The sequence below is a fragment of the Dermochelys coriacea genome, chromosome 3 (assembly GCF_009764565.3).
Source record: "Dermochelys coriacea isolate rDerCor1 chromosome 3, rDerCor1.pri.v4, whole genome shotgun sequence".
NCBI lineage: Eukaryota > Metazoa > Chordata > Testudines > Dermochelyidae > Dermochelys > Dermochelys coriacea.
Genome location: NC_050070.1, coordinates 1,520,493 through 1,543,299, shown reverse-complemented (window position 1 = coordinate 1,543,299; position 22,807 = coordinate 1,520,493). Strand labels below are relative to the sequence as shown.

The 22,807-nt window shown below is 50.3% G+C and overlaps 1 protein-coding gene across 1 annotated transcript in view; it reads left to right on the top strand.

Moving 5' to 3' along the window:
* Positions 1-7,192: 7,192 nt before the first annotated feature.
* The window catches only part of MAPRE3 (microtubule associated protein RP/EB family member 3), a 73,790-nt gene continuing 58,175 nt past the window's right edge, over positions 7,193-22,807 (top strand). The window contains 1 exon segment of the mRNA XM_038397669.2: positions 7,193-7,281. Within this exon segment, the coding sequence (XP_038253597.1) occupies positions 7,274-7,281 (8 nt within the window). The 5' untranslated portion in view covers positions 7,193-7,273.

Below are 22,807 nucleotides of genomic sequence, written 5' to 3'. Positions count from 1 at the left end.
GGGGTAGCAGTGGCTAAGCTCCATCGGGGATTTAAAGGGCCCCGGGCTCGAGCCGCCGCTACCACCTTGGCCCTTTAAATGTTCACCGGAGCCCCACCGCCGCTACCCCAGGGCTTCGGCAGCAGGGCTCAGGCGGGGATTTAAAGGGCTCTGGGAGAGTAACGGGGGCTGAAGCTCCGGGGCCCTTTAAATTCCCACCAGAGCCCCGCCACTGCCGCTACCCCAGGACTTGGGCAGCAGGGCTCAGGCGGGGATTTAAAGGGCCCCCAGGGCAGTAGCGGTGGCTGGAGCTCTGGGGCCCTTTAAATCCCCGCCTGAGCCCTGCTGCCTGAGCCCTGGGGTAGCAGCAGCGGGGCTCAGGCCAGGATTTAAAAAGCCCTGGAGCTCCAGCCGCCGCTACTGCTCCGGGGCCCTTTAAATCCCTGCCAGAGCCCCGCCGCCACTACCCCAGGGCTTTAAATTGCCCTCTTGGAAAGCCAGTCCTGGTACGGTGCACCAGCTCTTACCGGTACGCCATACCGGGGCGTACCGGCTTACTTTCACCTCTGGTCGAAGGCAAATATACTGGCCACTGGATGAATAGTTTTCTGTTCCCTGAGTGACCAGAGCAGGGGCTGCGCTAGAGCAATCAGGAACCTGCTAGAACCAATTGAGACAGGCAAGGTAATCAAGACACCTGGAGCCAATTAAGAACTTTCTAGAATCAGTTATGGCAGGCAGGCTAATCAGGACACCTGGTTTAAAAAGGACCTCCCATCAGTTAGTAGGGGGACGTGCAAGGAGCAGGGAGTGAGAAGCCATGCTGTGGAAGGACTGAGGGTTCAAGCGTGATCAGGCTTCAGGAGGAAGATCCTGCAGTGAGGATAAAGAAGGTGCCGGGTGGAGGCCATGGGGAAGTAGCCCAGGGAGTTGTAGCTGTTGCACAGCTGTTCCAGGAGGCACTCTAGAAAGCTGCATTCCATAGGGCCCTGGGCTGGAACCCGGAGTAGAGGGCGGGCCCGGGTTCCCCCCAAACCTCCCAACTCCTGATCGGACACAGGAGGAGTTGACCTGGTCTGTGAGAAGCACCAGAAGGGAAGGTCTAAATTAGAAAGGGATCTGGCCTGTCCCTGACCCTCTAGGTGGGACACAGAGACTGTGGGGATTGTTCTGCGTTTCCCCCATGCTGGCCGGTGATGAGGTCAGCTGAGTGGATGGCAGGTTTGAGCCACTAGCAAAAGTGGGCAAACCGAGGGCTGCAGGGACTCTCTGAGGCGAGCAAATCCGCCAATAAGCGCAGGACCCACCAAGGCAGAGGAGAAATTCAGTCACATTGGGTTATAGCTATTATGATGGAACCACCCTTTGAACCTGTTGCTGAGTGTTCTTTACATGATTTATCTATTAAAATGGCTTTTATTGTTGCTAAAACATCTGCCAGAAAGGTGGGTGAGCCAAATGCTCTTATGGCTGGTCCACTGCTCACTATTGTCCATAAAGATAAGGTGGCTCTTCTGCTTGAGCCCAGGTTTTTGCCAAAAGTGGTTTCTGATTTTCATGTCAATCAGTCTATTAATTTGTCATTTCCCCCCACCCCAAACCACATCCTAACAATGTTGAATGAGCTTTACATGCTTTAGATACAAGGAGGGTCCTTGCTTATAATTTAGACAGAACTGAAGATTTTTGTAAATTATCCAGATTGTTTGTTTGTTTCTTATGCTAAAAAATCACATGGGATATATGCTTTCTTTCCAGACCATTTCTGGATGGATCAAGCAATGTATTGTTGAATGTATTTCCTTAGCAGGGATTCCTGTACCTGGAAAATACGTCCACATTTTACTAGAGTCATGGCAGATTCTTTTGCTTGCCTTAAACAAGTCCCTGCTGTGGAGATTTGCAGAGCTGCTACTTGGAGTTCTGGTCACAATTTGACCCCGCATTATGTACTGGACTTGTCATCTAGAGCAGACTCTGGTTTTGGGAGAGCAGTGCTGCAGTCTCTGTTCACAAAAAGAAAAGGAGTACTTGTGGCACCTTAGAGACTAACAAATTTATTAGAGCATAAGCTTTCGTGAGCTACAGCTCACTTCATTGGATGCATTGAAGTGAGCTGTAGCTCACGAAAGCTTATGCTCTAATAAATTTGTTAGTCTCTAAGGTGCCACAAGTACTCCTTTTCTTTTTGCGAATACAGACTAACACGGCTGCTACTCTGAGTCTCTGTTCAGTTAGGACTTTGTCCCCACGTCCAGGTAATTTTCAGCCCTGCTGATCAGTCTGTCCCAGAAGTGGGAACACACAGAGCCACTCAAAGAAGAAATGAAGGTTTATTTACTTGTAACAGGAATTCTTCAAGATGGACTATGAATTTGCAGAGCCTAGTTGCTCACTGTTCTCTGCTGTTGCCATGGATGGGACTGAGATGATGGAGGATGCTCCATCCCCTAGATAGACTTGCTCTTGGGACATTCAGAAATGCTAAGAGTGCGAGGGCACTCTAAGGCAGCAGCTCTCAACCTTTCCGGATGACTGTTTCCCTCTAGTCTGATTTGTCTCATGTTCCCCAAGTTTCACCTCACTTACAAACTACATGCTTATGAAATCTGACATAAAAATACAAAAGTGTCACAGCCACACTAGTTCTGACAAATTGTTTACTTCCTCATTGTTACCACAGAATTATAAACCAATTGGAATATAAATATCGTGCTTACACTATACGCTGACATGTATCCAGAGCAGTAGAAACAAGTCTGTGTCTGTAGGAAATTTTAGTTTGTGTTGACTTCGCTAGTGCTTTTTATGTAGCCTATTGTAAAACTAGGCAAATATCTAGATGAGTTGATGTATCCCCTGGAAGTCCTCTGTGTATGCCCCAGGGTTATGTACCCCTGGTTGAGAACCACTGCTCTAAGAAAACACCAAGAAGTCTGGTGGCACGTTACACCGATAGGTGTAACGATAGGTTGTAGATCCTTGATGATGCGCTGGAGAGGTTTTAGTTGGGGGCTGAAGGTGATGGCTAGTGGCGTTCTGTTATTTTCTTTGTTGGGCCTGTCCTGTAGTAGGTGACTTCTGGGTACTCTTCTGGCTCTGTCAATCTGTTTTTTCCCTTCAGCAGGTGGGTATTGTAGTTTTAAGAATGCTTGATAGAGTTCTTGTAGGTGTTTGTCTCTGTCTGAGGGGTTGGAGCAAATGCAGTTGTATCTTAGAGCTTGGCTGTAGACAATGGATCGAGTAGTGTGATCTGGATGAAAACTGGAGGCATGTAGTTTATCACATGAGTTCATCACATATGGTCTTGGATAAGTATGATGTACCTTTGCCAGCATTCCCATATTTTGAGATATGGCCTGCTAAAAATGGGTCAAACTGAGCCACAAGCTCCAACAATCCCAAGAAATTTCCATTCTGCAATGATCCAAATGTGTAATTTGATCCCTGGAAAGGCAGACCATGTTCAGCTAATGTTTGAATAACAGCTATAATGCACTGCAAGACATGATGTCAGTATTCATGCTACCCTTTAATTTGTTCTTCCAATTTTTGTGTCAATCCAAAGCTCTGTCTTCGATTTAAATATGTCAACATTGAATCTCTGTGAGTAGTGCTATTTTCATGTTGTTCAATTAAAACAGTATTCTGCCAGTCACTAAATCCATCTGCAGCAAACCAGGATGTTGAAGGTTTATATGCAAAAAGTTTGCAAACAGTACACAGACCCTGTTGATGGTGAATACAGTAGCCATCCTCGAGTGTATTTCTCACCATTGGCTTTCATGCCGAAAAAATATTTTCTGTGGACAATATCGTTTGTTTGCCATTGGTAAAAGTCCGACATGATTTTTCAAACGGCCCAGTGTGGTGTTGACAGTCATTTGGTCCACGATCTATCCGGTAAGCTACATCATCGGTAGTGAAATCAACCCACATACCAGGAATTTTTCTTCTATTACTTACAGCATGAGCAGGTTCAGTCTCTGACACATCCGCATCTTCTAGAACAATGTCTGTTTTACCACCAGGAGTGGGACAAACAGTTAGTCTCTGACACATCCACATGTTCTAGAATGGTGTTTGTTTCACCAATAGAAGAAGGGTCAGTCTCTGAAACACCTACAGGTTTTGAAACGATGTCTGTGCTACTGAGAGAAGATGTTGCTTCTGATGGATTTGCTTTGAAAAATGATTTCAGCTTTGGAAGATTTTGGAAAATTTCACTAGTTTTTTGTTTCTTTTCTTCCGCCAGTTTACGTTTCTGTGCTCCACTCAGTTGGTTACGTTTCATCCTGCCCCTTATCCCAGTTATCTGAATTAAAAAAAAAATGACACAACGTACACTATTTTATATATATATGAAAAAACGTATCAAATACGTATAACTCAGAAGAATATATCAATAATAACATAAATTTATTGCTATACATGACAGGATCTGACTTCCTCGCATTATTTCAATCTACATTAGTAGGATGACCCCCGGTTTAGGTTGGGATAAGTAATAAAAAGAGAACAGAAAAACAGGGGAAGAGTGTGTAGTGGAGTGTAAGGAAGTCTAACAAAGTTCTGATTTTTCCCACTACTTCGATGCTTTTTTTGAAATATCAAATAAAAAAAAAATCTCGTTTTTTTTTTTTGGTGCCCCCTGCTTTGCTGGTGCCCTAAGCACGTGCATAGTTTGCCTATTGGGTAATCCAACCCTGGGTGGAGCCGATTGTGAGATGCCCTCTTGGATTGAACTGGGACGTCCAGAGCTAGAAGCACAAGCTACTGCTTCATACAAATCCACCCTCCTCCCCCAGTTCCTTGGCCACATTCTGGTCAGCTCCTGCTCCCTCTGGTTGCCCCTTTCTCTTCCCCACCCCCTCTGTCAGCTACTGCTGCAGATCTCCTCCCCCACCCTGGAGAGCACCTTTCCCTGCTCCCAGAATGTCCTGCTGACTCTTGTTTGCGTCCCCTCTTGCTCACTAGCATTGCACCCTCCTTCCTGCTGCCCCCCCCAGTGCTCAGTGGGAACAATCTTCCCCTCCTTGTCCTCCCTTTGCCGCTTCTTCCTGCAATCTCTCCTTCCTCACCTTCTTCCCCCAGAGTCTCCCTGCACCTGAGCTGCCACCTCTCTGCCTTTGGATGCCAGTTCCCATGTCCTGTAAGCTCCTGGCTCTGTATGACACAGGAGTCAGTGCCAGGGTGTGGGGACAGGACAAGGCTGAGCATGGGAAACATTCGTCTGGCGTTTGTGAAACCTTTCCCAGCAGCAGGGAGACCCCTCGGGCTGTGGAACAGTCTCCCAGACTGGAGTGGAAACTCCATTGCTTGGACCATGGGAGGTGAGATCAGACAAAGCCCTGGAGAATACAGAGATGTGTAGGGGAAATCCTGCCCCGCCCTCTGCGGGCCTAGAGGTGGTTCTTCCTCTCCAGAATCTGTGGTACAGGAGCGAAGCTCATTGCTGGGCTCACGCTTTGTTCCCTTCTGTTAATAAACAGGAGTGCTGCATTGGCTGCCCTCCAAGCCCCAGGAACAGTTGCTGCTGAAGGCTAGATTTCATGGGCCAAACGCATCCCTGGTGTCATTGAGCTGAAGATAGTGGGGATGCCCTAGGGATTAACTTGGCCCCAGAGCTGGAGTGGGGACTCGGCTCCTTCAGAACGCTTGGGTGGGAACCGTCGGGCGGGGCGGGGCAGCAGCAGCGGGCAGAGGGGTGCAGCAGGAGGTCCTGGGTTCTGACCGCATCCTGCTGAGTGGCCTTGCCTAAGTGCGGCCTCAGCAGGGGCTGGCAGGACCAAGTACTCGACATTGGTTGCTTAGGGTGGGGCCTCTCCAGGCATTGAAGGGTGGTTGCAGGGGGGTCATGGTAGCGTCTCTCCGCAACCCCTTAGCTCTGCCAGGGGTCTCGGGGTTGCCCCAGGAGCTCTCAGGGGAACATGCTGCCTTGTGAAGTCCCCACCACCAGTCACAGGTGGTTGTCTTTCTCGCTGCCACCACCTGGCACCTTGATGACTAGCATCGGAGGCTGGTTTTCATGCTCCCTCTCAGCTTTAAAGCTCCTGCATCGCCCCAGTTTGGCCCCCGGGCTGTGCTTGTGCTGTGGGGTGCTCCCGTGGTGTGTGGCGCTGCTGGGGAGAAGGTCGGTGGGGGGGTCTGTTTATCCCCGGTGCAGCTATGGACGTGGGCTGGCTGAGCGCCCTTGCTGTGGCTTGGGCCTAGGGAGGTGACTGTGCGCCCGGGGGTTACCGGAGTCTCCCCTCCCACCGGAGTGGGGGGGTCGGGGCTTGGGATTTGAGATGGGGTATTGGGGAAGGATGAGAGGGCGGGGAGCTCTGGGTGGTGTGGGATTGGGGGCTGGGATGAGAGTGCGGGGGATGGAGCAGGGGCTATGTGGGGGGGCCGGTGGGGTTGGGCGTGGGGCGATTCGGGGGGCAGGCGCGGTGGGGGATGGGGTAAGGGCGGGGGCGATGTGGGGGGCAGGGGCGATGTGGGGGGGCGGTGGGGTTGGGGGTGGGGCGATTCGGGGGGCAGGCGCGGTGGGGGATGGGGTAAGGGTGGGGGGGGCGATGTGGGGGGGCGGAGGCTGTGGGGGGCAGGCGCGGTGGGGGGTGGGGTAAGGCTGGGGGGGGCGGAGGCTGTGGGCGGGGGGCGCGATGTGGGGGGCAGGCGCGGTGGGGCGGGGGCCAGGGGAGGCGTGGCGGCGTTGGGGGGGCCCGGCCGCTGCGGCGGTGGTTGCCATGGCTCCGGGATGGGGGGGCGGCCGGCCCCGGAGGGGGGGCAGCGGCGCATGCGCGGTGCGGCCCCTCCCGCAGAGCCCGGCTCGGTGCAGACGCAGGGAGAGCAGCGGCCGGAGCGCGGTGAGTGCGGGGCGGGGGGGGGCCGGGCCCAGCGCCCCCCCGGCCCCGCCTCGGCTGGGGAGTTACCTGCCGTCCTGACAGCCGGGGGTCCCGCGGCCCGGGCTTCCCACGCGGGGGAGCTGGGGGGCGCCCCAAGGGCCGGGGCGCCCCGTGGGAGAAGCTGGGGGGCGCCCCAAGGGCCGGGGCGCCCCGTGGGAGAAGCTGGGGGGCGCCCCCTGGGAGAAGCTGGGGGCGCCCCAAGGGCCGGGGCGCCCCGTGGGAGAAGCTGGGGGGCGCCCCGTGGGAGAAGCTGGGGGGCGCCCCAAGCGCCGGGGCGCCCCGTGGGAGAAGCTGGGGGCGCCCCAAGGGCCGGGGCGCCCCATGGGAGAAGCTGGGGGCGCCCCGTGGGAGAAGCTGGGGTCCCGAGCCCTAGGTCTGGGGGCAGGGCCCCGTTGCCAGAGGAGATGCCTGGGTGAGGGGCTGGGGTGGATGGGGGGAGTGACTGGCGCGGGTTGCAGGGTGCAGTGTTGGGCGTTGTGGGAATCGCCCCGAGTGGCTCCTCAGACCCCCGGTATCTCCCGGTTCTGCGGGGTAAACGCACTTGCTGTTACCCAGCTGACAGGGAGCGGCCTGAGCCCCTCCACGCTGTGTCCTGAGCACACCTGTTCCCACCTCTCACACCATGGTATTTTTAGTTTTGTGACAGAAGTGAAGCTTCAGTGTAGCTGTCGCTTTTTTGGTAGCCGTCCGTCTGCTGGGGGTGGATTCAATCCTTCTTGTTCCTGACATAAACGCAGGCGTGATCCACGGGGCTCTGCCTCTGGCCAGGCTGTCAGATGTGGACGTGCTCAGCAACCGAGCCGGACTAACACGGCTGCTACTCTGAAAAGAGCCGGAATAGTCTCTGATCGCTTTAATGCTTTTGAGATGAGAGCCTGGGACTCCAAGACTGAGTGTCAACATATTCGGTGCTGTATGGATGAGTGGGAAAACCTCCTCCTCCGAGAAAGTAATCGTCTAGACGCTCACTCACGGCGCCGAAGGGCCTGCTGCTACCAGTAGCTGGACAGAGCTGAAAAGCCAGCAGACGCCAGCCTCTTAGTTTCTGTGATATTTTGCCCAAGCTAAATTGCTTTGTATGCAAATTTCCCATACATCAGGGATCCCCGACCCTTGTCCTACCAAGGGCTAATCTGCAACTCGCCAAGAGCCCTAGGGCTGCATGTAATTTGCAGATACCCTCAACTTTAATATGGAGGAGCAGACAACTAAGACTACATGTCCCAGCATGCTTGGGATTTTTTGTTCTGAGAGCTCATATGGGTGTGGGGCAATGCATACTGGGATCTGTAGTCTTTATGGCCACCAGCTAAAGATGAAGGTGGCTATGGACCACTCCATCTGCTCCAGCTGAGGCACATGGAGATCTGAACTCAGGGCTGTAGCCCCGTGGTGGTTTGTGAAGCAGAAGATTGCGTGGTGGAATTGTATTGGGAACCCTGGGGAATGACTTGGTGAACATGCAGAAGAGAGAGCTGGACAAACAGCAGAAAGTGTTTCTTTGTACTCCTGCCTTTGGAGAAGCAGTGGTGGTGGGGAGAGAAATGCACAAAGTACGGGGCAGGTTAGCAATGTGATGGGAAGTGCTAGAAGATGGTTTTGCAGAACTGGTCATTGTGGCCCCTTAAACACTCCGGCTGTTCAGGTGAACAATGGCCATAGAATATGAATGTATGCAATTAAAATCCACTCTTGACTCAGGAGGCCTTTCTGAGATATGGCTGAAAGAGTAAAGAGCGGTTCCTAACTTAAACTGGCTGGGCTACTGCAGATGTTAATGTTCTGTCTGAAGCCCATGAAAAACGACGAGAAACCTGCTGGGAATGTGAGATCCTGTGATTCCAAGCAATGGGCATGTATGTGAGTGGGGGGGTATGAGAGGGGGTCTTGCTACCAAGAAATTTCTCACCACCTTTAGACTTCTTGTAAATCTGGCCAGTAAAGACAGCAGGGCACCGACTGTGCTCTGAAAGTGTGGAGGAATTACTCCACTTTGCAGTGATCTCTCCGCCTGCCTGAGTGGGATTGTTTCTTTCCCCGTTACCCTCTTTGCCAGGGCCAGTGAGCAGACTTTGCTGTCTCTTTTTCTGACTGCCCTGCAAAGCTGTGTTAGTTTGCTTCAGAACCAGTGGAAGGTAAGCGTGATCAGAATGCACTCGACATTAATATATCAGAGGATATTGTGTAGCATAATTATGTCTGAGTAGGCGAGTCCAAGAACATAGTCACTAAGTGAAACCTGTGGGGGGGTGTTCAGAATCATCAGTTCTCTGCATGGGCTCTCTAATAGATGGTTGTAGTTTACTAAAGACCAGAGGACTGTGAGTAACTCCAGTTTTCAGAGTAGCAGCTGTGTTAGTCTGTATCCGCAAAAAGAACAGGAGGACTTGTGGCACCTTAGAGACTAACAAATTTATTAGAGCATAAGCTTTCGTGGGCTACAGCCCACTTCATTGGATGCATAGAATGGAACATATAGTAAGAAGATATACACATACAGAGAAGGTGAAGTTGCTGTACAAACTGTAAGAGGCTAATTAGTTAAGATGAGCTATTATCAGCAGGAGAAAAATAAAAAACTTTTGTAGTGATAATCAAGCTGGCCCATTTAGACAGTTGACAAGAAGGTGAGATCTAACCAGGCTGCCAACCAGACGTCAACGACTTGATGTCTAGTTGGCAGCCGGTATCAAGCGGAGTGCCCCAGGGATCGGTCCTGCGGCTCGTTTTGTTCAACATCTTCATTAATGTTCTGGATGATGGGATGGATTGCACTCTCAGCACATTTGCAGATGACAGTAAGCTGGGGCGAGAGGTAGATACGCTGGAGGGTACGGATAGGGTCCAGAGTGACCTAGACAAATTGGAGGATTGGGCCAAAACAAATCTGATGAGGTTCAACAAGGACAAGTGCAGAGTCTTGCACTTAGGACGGAAGAATCCCATGTATTGCTACAGACTAGGGACCGAGTGTCTAGGCAGCAGTTCTGCAGAAAAGTATCTGGGGATTACAGTGGATGAGAAGCTGGATATGAGTCAATAATGTGCCCTTGTTGCCAAGAAGGCTAATGGCACTTTGGGCTGTATTAGTAGGAGCACTGCCAGCAGATGGAGGGAAGTGATTATTCTCCTCTATTCGGCACTGGTGAGTCCACATCTGGAGGATTGGGTCCAGTTTTGGTCCCCCCATTACAGAAGGGATGTCGACAAATTGGAGAGAGTCTAGCTGAGGGCAATGAAAATGATTAAGGGGCTGGGGCACATAACTTACGAGGAGCATCTGAGTGAACTGGGCTTATTTAGTCTTAGAAGAGAAATGTGGGGGGGATTTGATAGCAGCCTTCAACTACCTGAAGGGGGGTTCCAAAGAGGATGGAGCTCGGCTGTTCTCAGTTGTGGCAGATTGCAGAACAAGAAGCAATGGTCTCAAGTTGCAGTGTAGGAGATCTAGAAAAACCTATTTCACTAGGAATGGGTCACCTAAGGAGGTGGTGGAATCTCCATCCTTAGAGGTTTTTAAGGCCCGGCTTGACAAAGCCCTGGCTGGGATGATTTAGTTGGGATTGGTCCTGCTTTCAGTAGGGGGTTGGACTAGATCTCCTGTGGTCTCTTCCAACCCTGACCCTCTATGATTCTAGGTGAATGGGCAACATGATGGGAAATGCACTTCAATGAAGATTGATGCAAATAAATTCATAGCCGAGAGAAACTGAAGCTGCTCATACATTACAGGATTCTAAATTAACAATCAGCTCAGGCAAGGGACCTGGGTGTCCTTGAAAACGTTTGCTTAAATTGTGGCTGTGGGAAAAAGAGCAAGCGAGGTGTCAAGTGGCATAAGGAACAAGAAGGAGAATAAAGGCTGTATTAATGCATTTGTGTGGTGAGTGCGAACAGCCCCTCTCACACAGGGTCCTGCAGACTAGACGGGCTCAGAGAAGAGGGATAAGAATGATGAAAGGCTTGGAAAAAACCTCAGGGATTGTTACCTTGGAAAGGAGACGAATGAGGGGGGATGTGATAAAAGTATTGTGCTGACCAATATTGTCTCACTGTTTCCTTGTGCTCCCCCATCTGTCTGTCTGTCTCCTCCGGAGTCTCTTATCTGGTACTTAGAGTATCAGCTCCTTGGGGCAGGGCACATCTTTGTACTCTGTATTTGTCCAGTGCCTGGTGTGAAGGGGTCCATGATGAATGGTCTAGAGAAGGGAAATCGGAAATTTCTGTCTGGCAACTCCTATGTTCCTGGGGGAGACCTAATGTGGGGGCAGCTTATCCCCCATCTTACTACAGCTTTCTTTCACCTTCCTCTGTAGCATCTGGTCAGAGACTGGCCTCGAGGCTGCTCTGGTTCCTGTGCCCTGGGATATATTCAGGTAGGGAAGGCTGATCTCAGACTGATCTATGAAGAAAAACCTTGGTAGAAGAGCCTGTTGCCCAGGAGGGAAGTCTGATGTCATGTGTTATGTCCCGCTGGCACAGAGCACTCCGTTGTTATGTACAGCATCTTCACACAAACATTGGCGTTATGTGAGAGGGAGGGGAGTAAAGGGAGAAAAGAGAGGGGTTTTCAGCTGAGGGTTGAAATGAGCAAGAAAATCTATGGTGGGAGAGAGAAAGTGAGGCAGTTCAAAGCTTCAGAGGAGAAAGCTCTTGCACCAACAGTAGCTGGGTTGTGTGAAGGGCTGGAGGAGACAGCTGGTAGAAGAGTAGAGAGAAACAAGGTCTGAGATGGTCACTGCAAAGGTTTAAAAGGCAGGTGTGAATGGGGAGCCAGCAGAGTCAGGTGGGGATGCACTTCTATATATTTGTGCTCGTGCTGTCTCATCTCAGTGGTAGTCTGGAGGTGCTTAGATACCTTGGTGTGAGGCACCTTACCAACATCCTTGCAGGCAGGAGAGAGGACCCATTGGAAGGAAATTGAGAGCATCTGTGCAAGCCCTGGGACAGGATAAAGGAATTCTCAGCTCTGGCAGGAGAGCAGGAATCTTGCCAATGGGGATTAAGCATGTGGGCATCAAAACAATTCCTCCTGGTTTTCTAGTCACTGTTCCACCCTGGTCTGACTTCTGGCCACACTAACTGTACAGGCTAATTCATCTGACTTTCCAATCTTTGTTTACTTGTAATTTTAACAAGCAGCATAGAGATGGAACTAGAACAGGGGTGGGCAAACTATGGCCCATGGGCCAGATCCAGCCGGCGAGCTGTTTTAAGCTGGCCTGCGAGCTCCCACTGGGGAGCAGGGTCTGGGACTTGCCCTGCTCCGGCGTTCCAGCCGGGGCGCCGGGTCAGGGGCTGCACCACGTGGCTCCTGGAAGCAGCCACATTGCCCCGCTCCAACGGTAGGGGGCTGCTCCACATGTAGGAGCCGGAGAAGGGACATGGCACTGCTTCTGGGAGTCCCTTGAGGTAAGCGCTGCTTGGAGCCTGCACCCCTGAGCCTCTCCCCAACCTGAGCCCTGATCCCCCTCCTGCTCTCCAAACCCCTTGATCCCAGCATGGGGCACTCTCCTGATCCCCAAACCTCTCATCCCCATCCCCATCCCCAATCTTGTGAGCCTTCATAGCCCGCCATGCAATTTCCATTCCCCAATGTGGCCTTCAGGTGTTTGCCCACCCCTGTCCTAGAATAGAAGACCTGCTGTAAGCTTTGTAGTTAACGATTCCTTCCGGCAGGTGTACTGCGTGGTTACTCTGGAGTGGGATGGGGCCAGCCCAGCTCCTGTTTGTTTGTTCACCTCTATGACAAGTCAGGAGAAACATGCAAAGTCACTGAGATCACCGTTTACTGTAGCTTACGAAAGCTTATGCTCAAATAAATGTGTTAGTCTCTAAGGTGCTACAAGTCCTCCTTTTCTTTTTTTGGAGTGAGTTTGTTGGCGTGCTACAGCAAGCAGGGTTAGGGCTGAAATATGAAACTGATTCCCGCTCATACATGCATAAGCAAACCTCCCGAAACACTATCTTGCTCGGCTGTAATCTGTACTGTTTAGTTGTGTTTGAGGGGGAAATGTTGGCCTGGTCTTTAGGCTTTTTCCTTGGTTAATTGCCACAGGTTATCCACTCACTGATTGCCCAGATTCTGATGGAAAATAATTCAGAGCAAGTAACAACCAGGATGAAAAGTTGATAATGAGGTTTTGGCAGCAGTCCTTGCTGTTTTGCCTTTAACACTGAATAAACAAGTCCAACATTGTGACTGATTTAATTCTCCTGCTTTTTTTTTTGGCTAGACTCTGTTTGTTTAAAACTGCATGTGTAACATTTGTGACATTTGCTTTTATTATACATGAGGTATTTGCAGTTGTTTTGTCTTCTTTGTCTAATTGGGGATCTTCATTAGGAGTTGGGCTAATAACCTCCAGAGACTCATGTGGAAAGAGATCAGGACTGTGCAGTGATTCTCTGAATAAAAACATATCCAAGCATTGTTTAACAATTGGTCATTAATTAAACAACATTCAGCAGTTCAACAATTAAAATGCCATGGGAGCTAAATTCTAGCTTTGCCTTGCAAGCATTTCTGGTGAGGAAGTTTCTGTGGACAGTTTCAGAATAGAGTGCTGGGAGTGAGAAGAGATTGCTGAGACCTTTGGATATCTTTCCCTGATGGCTTTGGCAGCATGTCTGGGAAAATCCATCTTTGCTTTGAAAAGTGAAAGTGACCTTTGTAAAATTCCCTCTGCTCTTGACATGCTTCGACATTTGCTTTTCCTGGTGTTCCTTAATTTCCTTTGTGTCTAGAGTGCTGCTTTCCTTCAAGGTGCTCATGGGCAGAGAAGTGACTATGTAAAAATAGGTTTCAGAGTAGCAGCCGTGTTAGTCTGTATTCGCAAAAAGAAAAGGAGTACTTGTGGCACCTTAGACTAACAAATTTATTAGAGCATAAGCTTTCGTGAGCTACAGCTCACTTCACGATGAAGTGAGCTGTAGCTCACGAAAGCTTATGCTCTAATAAATTTGGTAGTCTCTAAGGTGCCACAAGTACTCCTTTTCTTTTTATGTAAAAATAGCATCACAGGTGGCAGGCTTTGCACAGTGCTGCTCCTGCCTGTGTCTCAGGTCTTGGTTCTTCCTTCCCCCCATCTCATGGTGAGCTGGGGCTTGATGCTTTACTGACCCAGCAAGTCCCTGCAGGTCTGAACATTTAATTGTACTTGGCTTTAATCTAGAAATACCAAGTCTTGTCATCTGTCTGAGCCCGCAGTCGGAGGCGTGGGTGTATTGAATCTTTAACAAAATGCTCTTCTCTCCCAAGCATTTGGCAGGAATTTGAGTTAAATAGGTGTTAACAAAAACAAACAAGAAAACAGTCTGACTAAATCTCTTCTCCTTTCTGTTGCTCGGATTCCAGGCTCTGGGCATGTCCCAGGTACACTGGCTGACCAGCACACCGGAGGTAGGTGCTGAGAGCTACACCTTTTAAAAAAAACAAAGAAGATTCTTTTCAGGGAAAGAGGGGCTTGGACTTTTAGGTCACGTGTGTGCATTGTGAACACTCCCCCGTGTTTTCCTTTTCAGGTAGCTTTGTGGAGGTGGGGATTTGCCAATTCACGTCAATGAGGTTCCTGAAGCCCATTTAAATGTCCCCCCCTAACGGTTTTGTTGGTGATCAGTTTCCCAGATCATCTACTCTGGGACTGTGGCAGGAGCCGGAGTCTCGCCCCACCCTTGCTCAGTATTCCTCTGCCTCCCTCACTGCTCTGTGTGTCTTCCTCCCACTCCTTATTCCTGAGCTCGGAGAAGGTGTAAGCCAAACACCCTTTCTTGCTTCAAGAAAAGGAGGACTTGTGGCACCTTAGAGACTAGCAAATTTATTTGAGCGTAAGCTTTCGTGAGCTACAGCTCACTTCATCGGATGCATGCAGTGGAAAATACAGTGGGGAGATTTATTTAAATAGAGAACATGAAACAATGGTTGTTACCATACATACTGTAATGAGAGGGATCACTTAAATGAGCTATTACCAGCAGGAGAGCTGGGGGGGGGACTTTTGTAGTGATAATCAAGTGATAATCCCACCATCAACCTCAGTCTGGATCAGTCCACACAAGAGATCCACTTCCTGGACACTATGGTGCTAATAAGCGATGGTCACATAAACACCAGCCTATACCGGAAACCTACTGACCGCTATTCCTACCTACATGCTTCCAGCTTTCACCCAGACCACACCACACGATCCATTGTCTACAGCCAAGCTCTGCGATACAACCACATTTGCTCCAACCCCTCAGACAGAGACAAACACCTACAAGATCCGTATCAAGCATTCTTACAACTACAATACCCACCTGCTGAAGTGAAGAAACAGATTCACCAGAAGTCACCTACTACAGGACAGGCCCAACAAAGAAAATAACAGAACGCCACTAGCCATCACCTTCAGCCCCCAACTAAAACCTCTCCAACGCATCATCAAAGATCTACAACCTATCCTGTAGGACGGCTCATCTCTCTCACAGATCTTGGGAGACAGGCCAGTCTTTGCTTACAGACGGCCCCCCAACCTGAAACAAATACTCACCAGCAACCACACAACAGAGCCACTAACCCAGGAACCTATCCTTGCAACTAAGCCCGTTGCCAACTCTGTCCACGTATCTATTCAGGGGACACCATCATAGGGCCTAATCACATCAGCCACACTATCAGAGGCTCGTTCACCTGCGCATCTACCAATGTGATATATGCCATCATGTGCCAGCAATGCCCCCCTGCCATGTACATTGGCCAAACCGGACAGTCTCTACGTAAAAGAATAAATGGACACAAATCAGACGTCAAGAATTATAACATTCAAAACCCAGTTGGAGAACACTTCAATCTCTCTGGTCACTCGATCACAGACCTAAGAGTGGCAATACTTCAACAAAAAAACTTCAAAAACAGACTCCAACGAGAGACTGCTGAATTGGAATTAATTTGCAAACTGGATACAATTAATTTAGGCTTTAATAGAGACTGGGAGTGGATGGGTCATTACACAAAGTAAAACTATTTCCCCTTATTTATTTCCTGCCCCACCCCCCCACTGTTCCTCAGACATTCTTGTCAACTGCTGGAAATGGCCCACCTTGATTATCACTACAAAAGGTCCCCCCATCCCTCCCGCTCTCCTGCTGGTAATAGCTCATCTTAAGTGATCACTCTCGTTACAGTCTGTATGGTAACACCCATTGTTTCATGTTCTCTATGTATATAAATCTCCCCACTGTATTTTCCACTGCATGCATCCGATGAAGGGAGCTGTAGCTCATGAAAGCTTAGGCTCAAATACATTTGTTAGTCTCTAAGGTCCTTTCCCTTTTGCGAATACAGACTAACATGGCTGCTACTCTGAAACCTTTCTTGCTTCAAACCACTTGTGAGAGTCGCTTCTTCTGTGGTGCGTGCCCTCAATAAGAGCTGTTGTCACACTCGTCCTTCAACCCCTGGCCCCAGCCTCTGGTCACGATTGTTTTGTCTGTGAGCTCTAGGGGGCAGGGATTGTCACCTGCTCTATTTTGTACAGCACCAGGCACACAGCCAGTAGGGTTAGCAAGCCAAAATATAGCAGGGCTGAGACCCCGCCTGGGACATGGTGCTCTGTTCTGGGCACCACATTAATGGAAGACAGAGCCAAGCTCTAGCAAAAAGACTGATTTTTTGCGGGGTCCGAAGGGGGAGCTGGGGTGGCTACTGTGCCAATGAATGGGGCTGCATGAAGGCAGGCATGCGCTCTGGAGGAGACAAAGTGAGCAGTCGGGAGAGAAGCACTGCAGAGGCACCTGCAGCAGGAGGATGGCAGAGGCAGGCAGAGCTGCCCTATGGAGAACACTGCAAGTGAGGAGAAACTTGAACCAAATGTGGTGTGAGCTGGGATGCCAGGACATAGACTGACTGGGGAGACGTGGTCAGAACAGCGTGTGCGGGGGAGGATGGATCTTGGCAAATTCAAAGCCCAGCTCCAGAGGGCTCATTTCGCAAGAAGCTGCCTGGTGCAACGTGCCCGACTGGCCTAGGCAGCTGTTTGCTCTCACTGGACATGGCACTTGGGAATGGCGCCGCAGTGAGCATGGGGCTGTGAGTGCAGCCCAGGCAACTGTGGTTCTTCACACGGGGAATGCCGTCTTTCCCTAGGACCAGGATCCGAGCAGCTGGGCTAGGGAGGAGGCTGCAAGGTGGGCATGGACAACTTAGTGCTGGAATTCTGTGACCCTCCTTGGGCCCAAAGGGCTCGTGAGACACAGGCTTCCTTGTAAATGCATCTGGCCTTCCTCAGAGGGACTGCAGTAGTGTTGTGACTGACAGCACTCAGTCTGCCTGTCCTGAGCAGCGTCCGGCTCGTGCCATCCAGAGGTGTAACAGTGGATTTTTGAAAACATCCTGAACTTTTTAAAAAAAAGCCTGCAGTGACTGTTGCAGGGGAAGCCTTCAGTAATCATCCAAGCATCACCATAGCATTGGGGAAGGGAAGGGCTGCGCATCTCTGGTCCTTGTGTAGGGAGAGTTTGCGCACAGCTTGTTTTACAAACGCTCTCGTTTGGGATTGGTGCAGACTGTTTAGTTGTCTTTCGTTAAATGCTAGCAGCGTGCCTAGTGCTGAGGTAGCCGCGGGTGCTACATACAGGCCTCAAGCTGTCTCTTGGAGGCTGAGAATTAACTTGAAGCCAAGTAGAGGGTGCTACTGAAAAATGTTTTATAGCATGTTCTCTGAAATATTGCAGTTGCATGTGACCCTGCTGTCTACACCCAGTCACACTGCCTTTGACCTTGGATCTTTTTACAAGCTTCATTCAAATAGAGCTACAAGTCAGGGGAGACACGTATATCCTGTGGTGGTTTTTCCTATGCTGGTAAGGGGAGCGTGCGAAAAAGGGGAAGTGTAATGGGTTTGGATACATTTGTTAGTTTCAGCCACAGAGGTAAGTGCAGAATATTGCATTTATAGGGAATGTTGGTGCTCATACGAATAACCATCTGTGTCTGCTTCCATGGGTGGCAGAGAAGGACACTGGGCTGGGCTAGCTTTCATTTCAGCCTGCCAGTCTGTGTGCTTTTCCCAGAAATGGATCCGTCTCCTTAAAGAGGAGTGTGTATTAAGTTTACTTAAGCAAGATTATCCCATTCCATGTTAAAGGGAAAAATCCCAGCCGTGTGGAATAATGCTAGGCCGGGCCATTATGGGATGTGTTTGTCTTGTGAGGGACACGGATACGATCGTAAGTGCTGGCTGGATGGCAGGCCAGAAATAACTGAATGGCTTTTTCTGTTGTACCTTTTACATCGGCAGAGTAAGCTTGTCACCAATTTAAGCCCCAGATTCATCCCATCTTGAAGCTCTCCCACTGTGCTGGGCAAACTCCAGATTCATTGTCCTGATTTTACTGGCTCCCACTCCCTGCACTTTTATTGAAGGCACACTCTTGTCGAGCCCCATGCAGTGCTTTCTCTGGTGGCAGGTAACAGTCTATCCAGCCCTGCCCATGCAGGGAGGCTCTGCCAGATCTGGCCCAGACCCTGGAGTTTTGTGAAACATTGTGTTGCTCCTGAAGTGGCAGATTCTGGTTCATGAGACAATTTGTGTGTCATCCTCTGATACTGGTTCTTGGGAGCTGTTTCCGGGGACTTTGGGATCTGTGGAGGGATGCTGGGTTTGAAATGCATGGACTTCCTGCTTTTCATTCCTGCAGAGGAAGATCAGTTGGAGCGTGTTGTGTTTTTATTGTGTGTGAGATTTTGAAGGCAACATTAAACCAAAGCCCTGCTTTGTGTGGATGTTGGGCTGCTCTCAGAAGAGCATCACCTGCGGTGTGGTGGGAGCCAGTGTTCCTGTTTTCCCGCAAAACACTTGGCTTAGAGAAGGCAGGCTGCCGAGAAACACAGTCAGCCTTTAATTTGCCATTTCTTGGCTCTTACGTGGGCAGCCTTTGCTCTCCCCACCATGCACACACAACGTGAGACAGTACAGGAGTACTCTCAGTACAGGAGCGGGCATCTTTTTCTGAGGAGTCCCTCTGGCCTGCCTGAGTGCGCACTGAACCTCAGCCCTGTTGCACATGTGTGGATGTGCAGAGAAGTGCCTCACATGTGCACACTACCAAAAGGACACTGAGAGGGATTGTGCAAGGAATGAAAAATTCCACTTGATTTCATGGAGACAAGATGGATGAGGTTAGTGTCACAAGAAGCACCTTTCCCAGACCTGAGGAAGAGCTCTGTGTTAGCTCGAAAGCTTGTCTCTCTTATCAACAGCTCTTGGTCCAATAAAAGATATTCCCTCCCCCATCTTGTCTGTCTAATATCCTAGGATAGACCTGGCTACAACAGCGCTGCGTTCTCTGTCTCATACTCGCATGTACACAGCGCCAGTGGCACGCTGGGAAACGTAGTGAAGAACCCATTGCCGTCACACAAAGCAGTGACTGCCTGTGCAAAGTGCATTTTAACCCTCTGTAATCTGCCTAAATTTAAGTCTCTCTTTGGGCAACCAGTGAATGGCATCTCTGTAGCAAAAGGCAGGTTCCTCTTGCTACCTGCTGATGGCTGGAGCTGGGTTGGTTTTTTAAGTTGGCAATGTTTTTAACATAATGGTGAGCGTATGTATATCAGTCTCTTCCTGCTTGGAAGTGGTGTAAATTTCTTTTCAGATTTCCAAAACAAATATTGTGCTCAGCTGAGACCCAAGGTGGAAAATTTAATCTGGAAAGGTCACCGTTTGACAAAGTTATAAGCTACCGAAAGAAGCTCTGTGGATTGTGTAGTCCTTGGGAAACTGATCTCCAGATGTCACCACCTGCTCCACCTGTAACCAGAGAGAGAGACCTCCTCCAAATTATCCCCACCCCTCTGGATTTCCCAGATCCAGCCCATCCTCTGTGTGTCTGTTTCTTATACTCTGATCCTGTGCTCGATCCTCTAGTGAAGAAGTCCTTTGCCCGGCTGGAGCCCTGGCTGTACACTCTCTAGGATGGGCGCTGGAGGATTTTGTTTCGTAGAATTCAAGCTGGTCATTGGTGCAGAATAGCAATGATGAATTTGAAACTAGGCACCGAGTGTATGAAAGAAAACTGCAGCTCATGGCTGATAAAGGAATATTTTATTTTATCCTGAAGCGCTTCAGAGCACTTAGATTTATACTCCTATGGGTCCTCAGAAATGCAGCTACCTCTGGAGTGGAGAGAGCCATCCAGACGATAGCCAGCATACTGGTCAGTATAGGGAGGTAGAACTGAGCAAAGGATACCAGGTCACAAGACTGTTACGAAGAGTGCTTTGTTCCAGTAATGGGGTCACATTTCTGTCTCATTGTCCTGTAATAACCCTCAGCTCTTACATCCATGGATCGCTGTACATTTTATAATTGTGACTACATACAGCACCTAGCACAATACATAGGGTCCTGATCATCCTATGAACGACACGTCTTTCTGTTTTTGCTAGTAATGTGGCGTCTCCCTGCTGGGCGAGCCTGCTGCCCCAGGGACCTCGTGGGGCTCTGGTGTCAGTGCCCTAGGTGGGGTTTCTGTCTGAGTTAAGCAGTCAGCTCTCTGGGCAGGAGCAGTAAGGCAGAGTGGGATGGGTGTTTTTCAGGCTCTGGAATAAACAGGGCATTCTCTGAGTCTCTGGGAGGCTCGGGGTGAGGTTTGGGAACATCAGTAGGCCCCGCCCTGCTAATGAGACTTCAGTGCAAGGACAGAGGCTGGTGTTCTGGGTTTCCTGCTCGGCTTTGGGAGGGGTTGAACTGCTCTGGTATTACTCTGGTATTGCAGAGGGCCCTGTGGGGGATGGCTCTCGGAGGAGGGCTCTGCATGTGTTACGCACTCTGCCGTGTGTTGTCTGTTGGCGGAAATGTCCGGCGATGATTGGTCATTAACCGTGCTGTCCTTCCTTCATTTTTTGGGGGCCTAGACATTAAGGCAGCAGATCCCTTGGTGGCTGTTAGCTGCAGGGAGCCTGGCTATGCTGGCATGTGAATGTGGGACTGCTGAGTTGGAGGAGATGGGCTGCCTACGCTCTGCAGCTGGGAGCCATGCGGGGCAGACATCAGGGACTGCCTTGGACACGGAATGGAGCTGCTGAGAGCCGCTCGCCTTTAATATGGAGGGGTGACCGGCTGCCACTACAAATCCCAGCACGCCATGCTCTGTCGTGAGCTAGGTGGAGACTGCTTGGCTCGAGAAGGAGCATGGCTTTCCAGGACCCATAGTCTCAGTGGGCAGCAAGCAGAGGGCTGGCGGCAGGATTTTGACTACCCATTGAGTAAATAAAGTGTGTTGAGGGCGTGTGAGGAACCACGGAACGTATGAATTTGAGAGGTGCTTGTCTACTGCTTGTGCACAAGTTCCAATAGCAGCCGAGCAGATCAGACTGTGATTAGCCGGAATATCCCTGTAAGATTCTCTTTGCATTCTGCAGCTAACTGTTTGTGTTCAAAATAGGCAGGTCTGAGTACACCAGAGGGGTGGGATTATTGCAGCGTTACACAAAGTGGGTGTAGCAAAGGGCATGAGGCCACAGCGTCTTCTGAACAGGGTGAGTGACAACATGCTCGGCGTGGGGTTAGAACATTGTCTTGGGTAATAAGCTCCGACCTGTGCGTCTGTAATCTCTGTTATGTTGTTTACAGTCCTCGTGAGCCAATCAGCGCACTCTGTTTTCAGTGTATATGCACAGAGACCTAATTACTCCCTGCTTGTCTGATGAATGATGCATGGGCCGTGCCTGGAAATGCAAGTTTCTTTGGTGTTCTGGTTGTGTTCCAGCATGCGAGCAGCCTGTGCTGTCCTACCGTGGAGAAGATGGAGCGTACATTGAGCTCCGATCTGAATTGCTAATAGCTCAGCCTGCTCCCTGATTCCCATCCTAGCCCTTCGAACACAGAGACAAGCTGTGTCCACCTTTGGTGTAGGTACGGTACATGGAGGAGAACCAGGTGCCTGGGAGACATGGAGGTGGAGCCGTGGGCTGCCTCGTGGAGAATGCTCTTCACCCTCCAGGGGCATGGCGGGGGACCTTGGTAAGGCATCTTTGGGGAGAACTGTAGGTTGGCAGACACTGGTGGAGCGTGGGGGGATGTGCTTGAGGATGTAACTGCCACAGATAATCCTAGGCTGAATAGCAAGGAGAATGTTAAGAGTGAATGATCAGTGGAATCAGTGGTAGAGACTTAGTGGCTTGGTTCATTTGAGACTGGCCTGGCAGAGCCCTAGAGGACAGACTGTAGCACGTGACCCAGGCCTGCCCTGGGATGGGCTAAGTGAACACACAACTTTCCCAGTGCTGGCTTGGCTGCTCTAGCTGGCTGAGCATGGCCTTGGACAGCTCATCGCAATTGGGTGGTGTAAAGTGCCTTCCTTGTGAGTTTATGTTGGTGTTCAAGTTTAATTTACAACCCTGTCGTTTCTCCAGGACAGATGCTGTTGGCTTGCTCCTAGCCAGCCAAGTGGGATGCTTTGGGTGCATTGGCAGATCCCTAGGTCGCTGGGGGCACCTTTGAAACCAATCTCCTGGATTTGACAGCTGCTTTTATCTGCTCTGGAATTGGCACCCCTTTTCCAATAGCCCGCAGAACTCCAGAAAGGGAGGCTAGACTGGCTGGCTGTGAAGAAGATGTAGAAGCAGAAGGGCCTTAGTCTAGGACACCCATCATGTGAGTGCAGAGAGTCCCTTGCCCATGCTTAGACCTGATCCAGTTCCTATCCTTCTCAAGATCACCCACCACTCTGGATTGATGGCTTCTTTGGGGACTTTGTAACGTCCCACTGGAACTGCCAAAAATAAACCTCTGAATAGTCTGTGCTCCTGCCCGAGGGTTAGATGGATCAGGAGTTGGGACAGGAAACTGGAATCTGCCATCTGGTTAAACAAGGGAAGGATTGTGGAAATTAACGAGCCCCAGCTCCTGTTTTCTGGGCTTGCTGACCATGGGCTGAGGGTGATAACGAGAGCA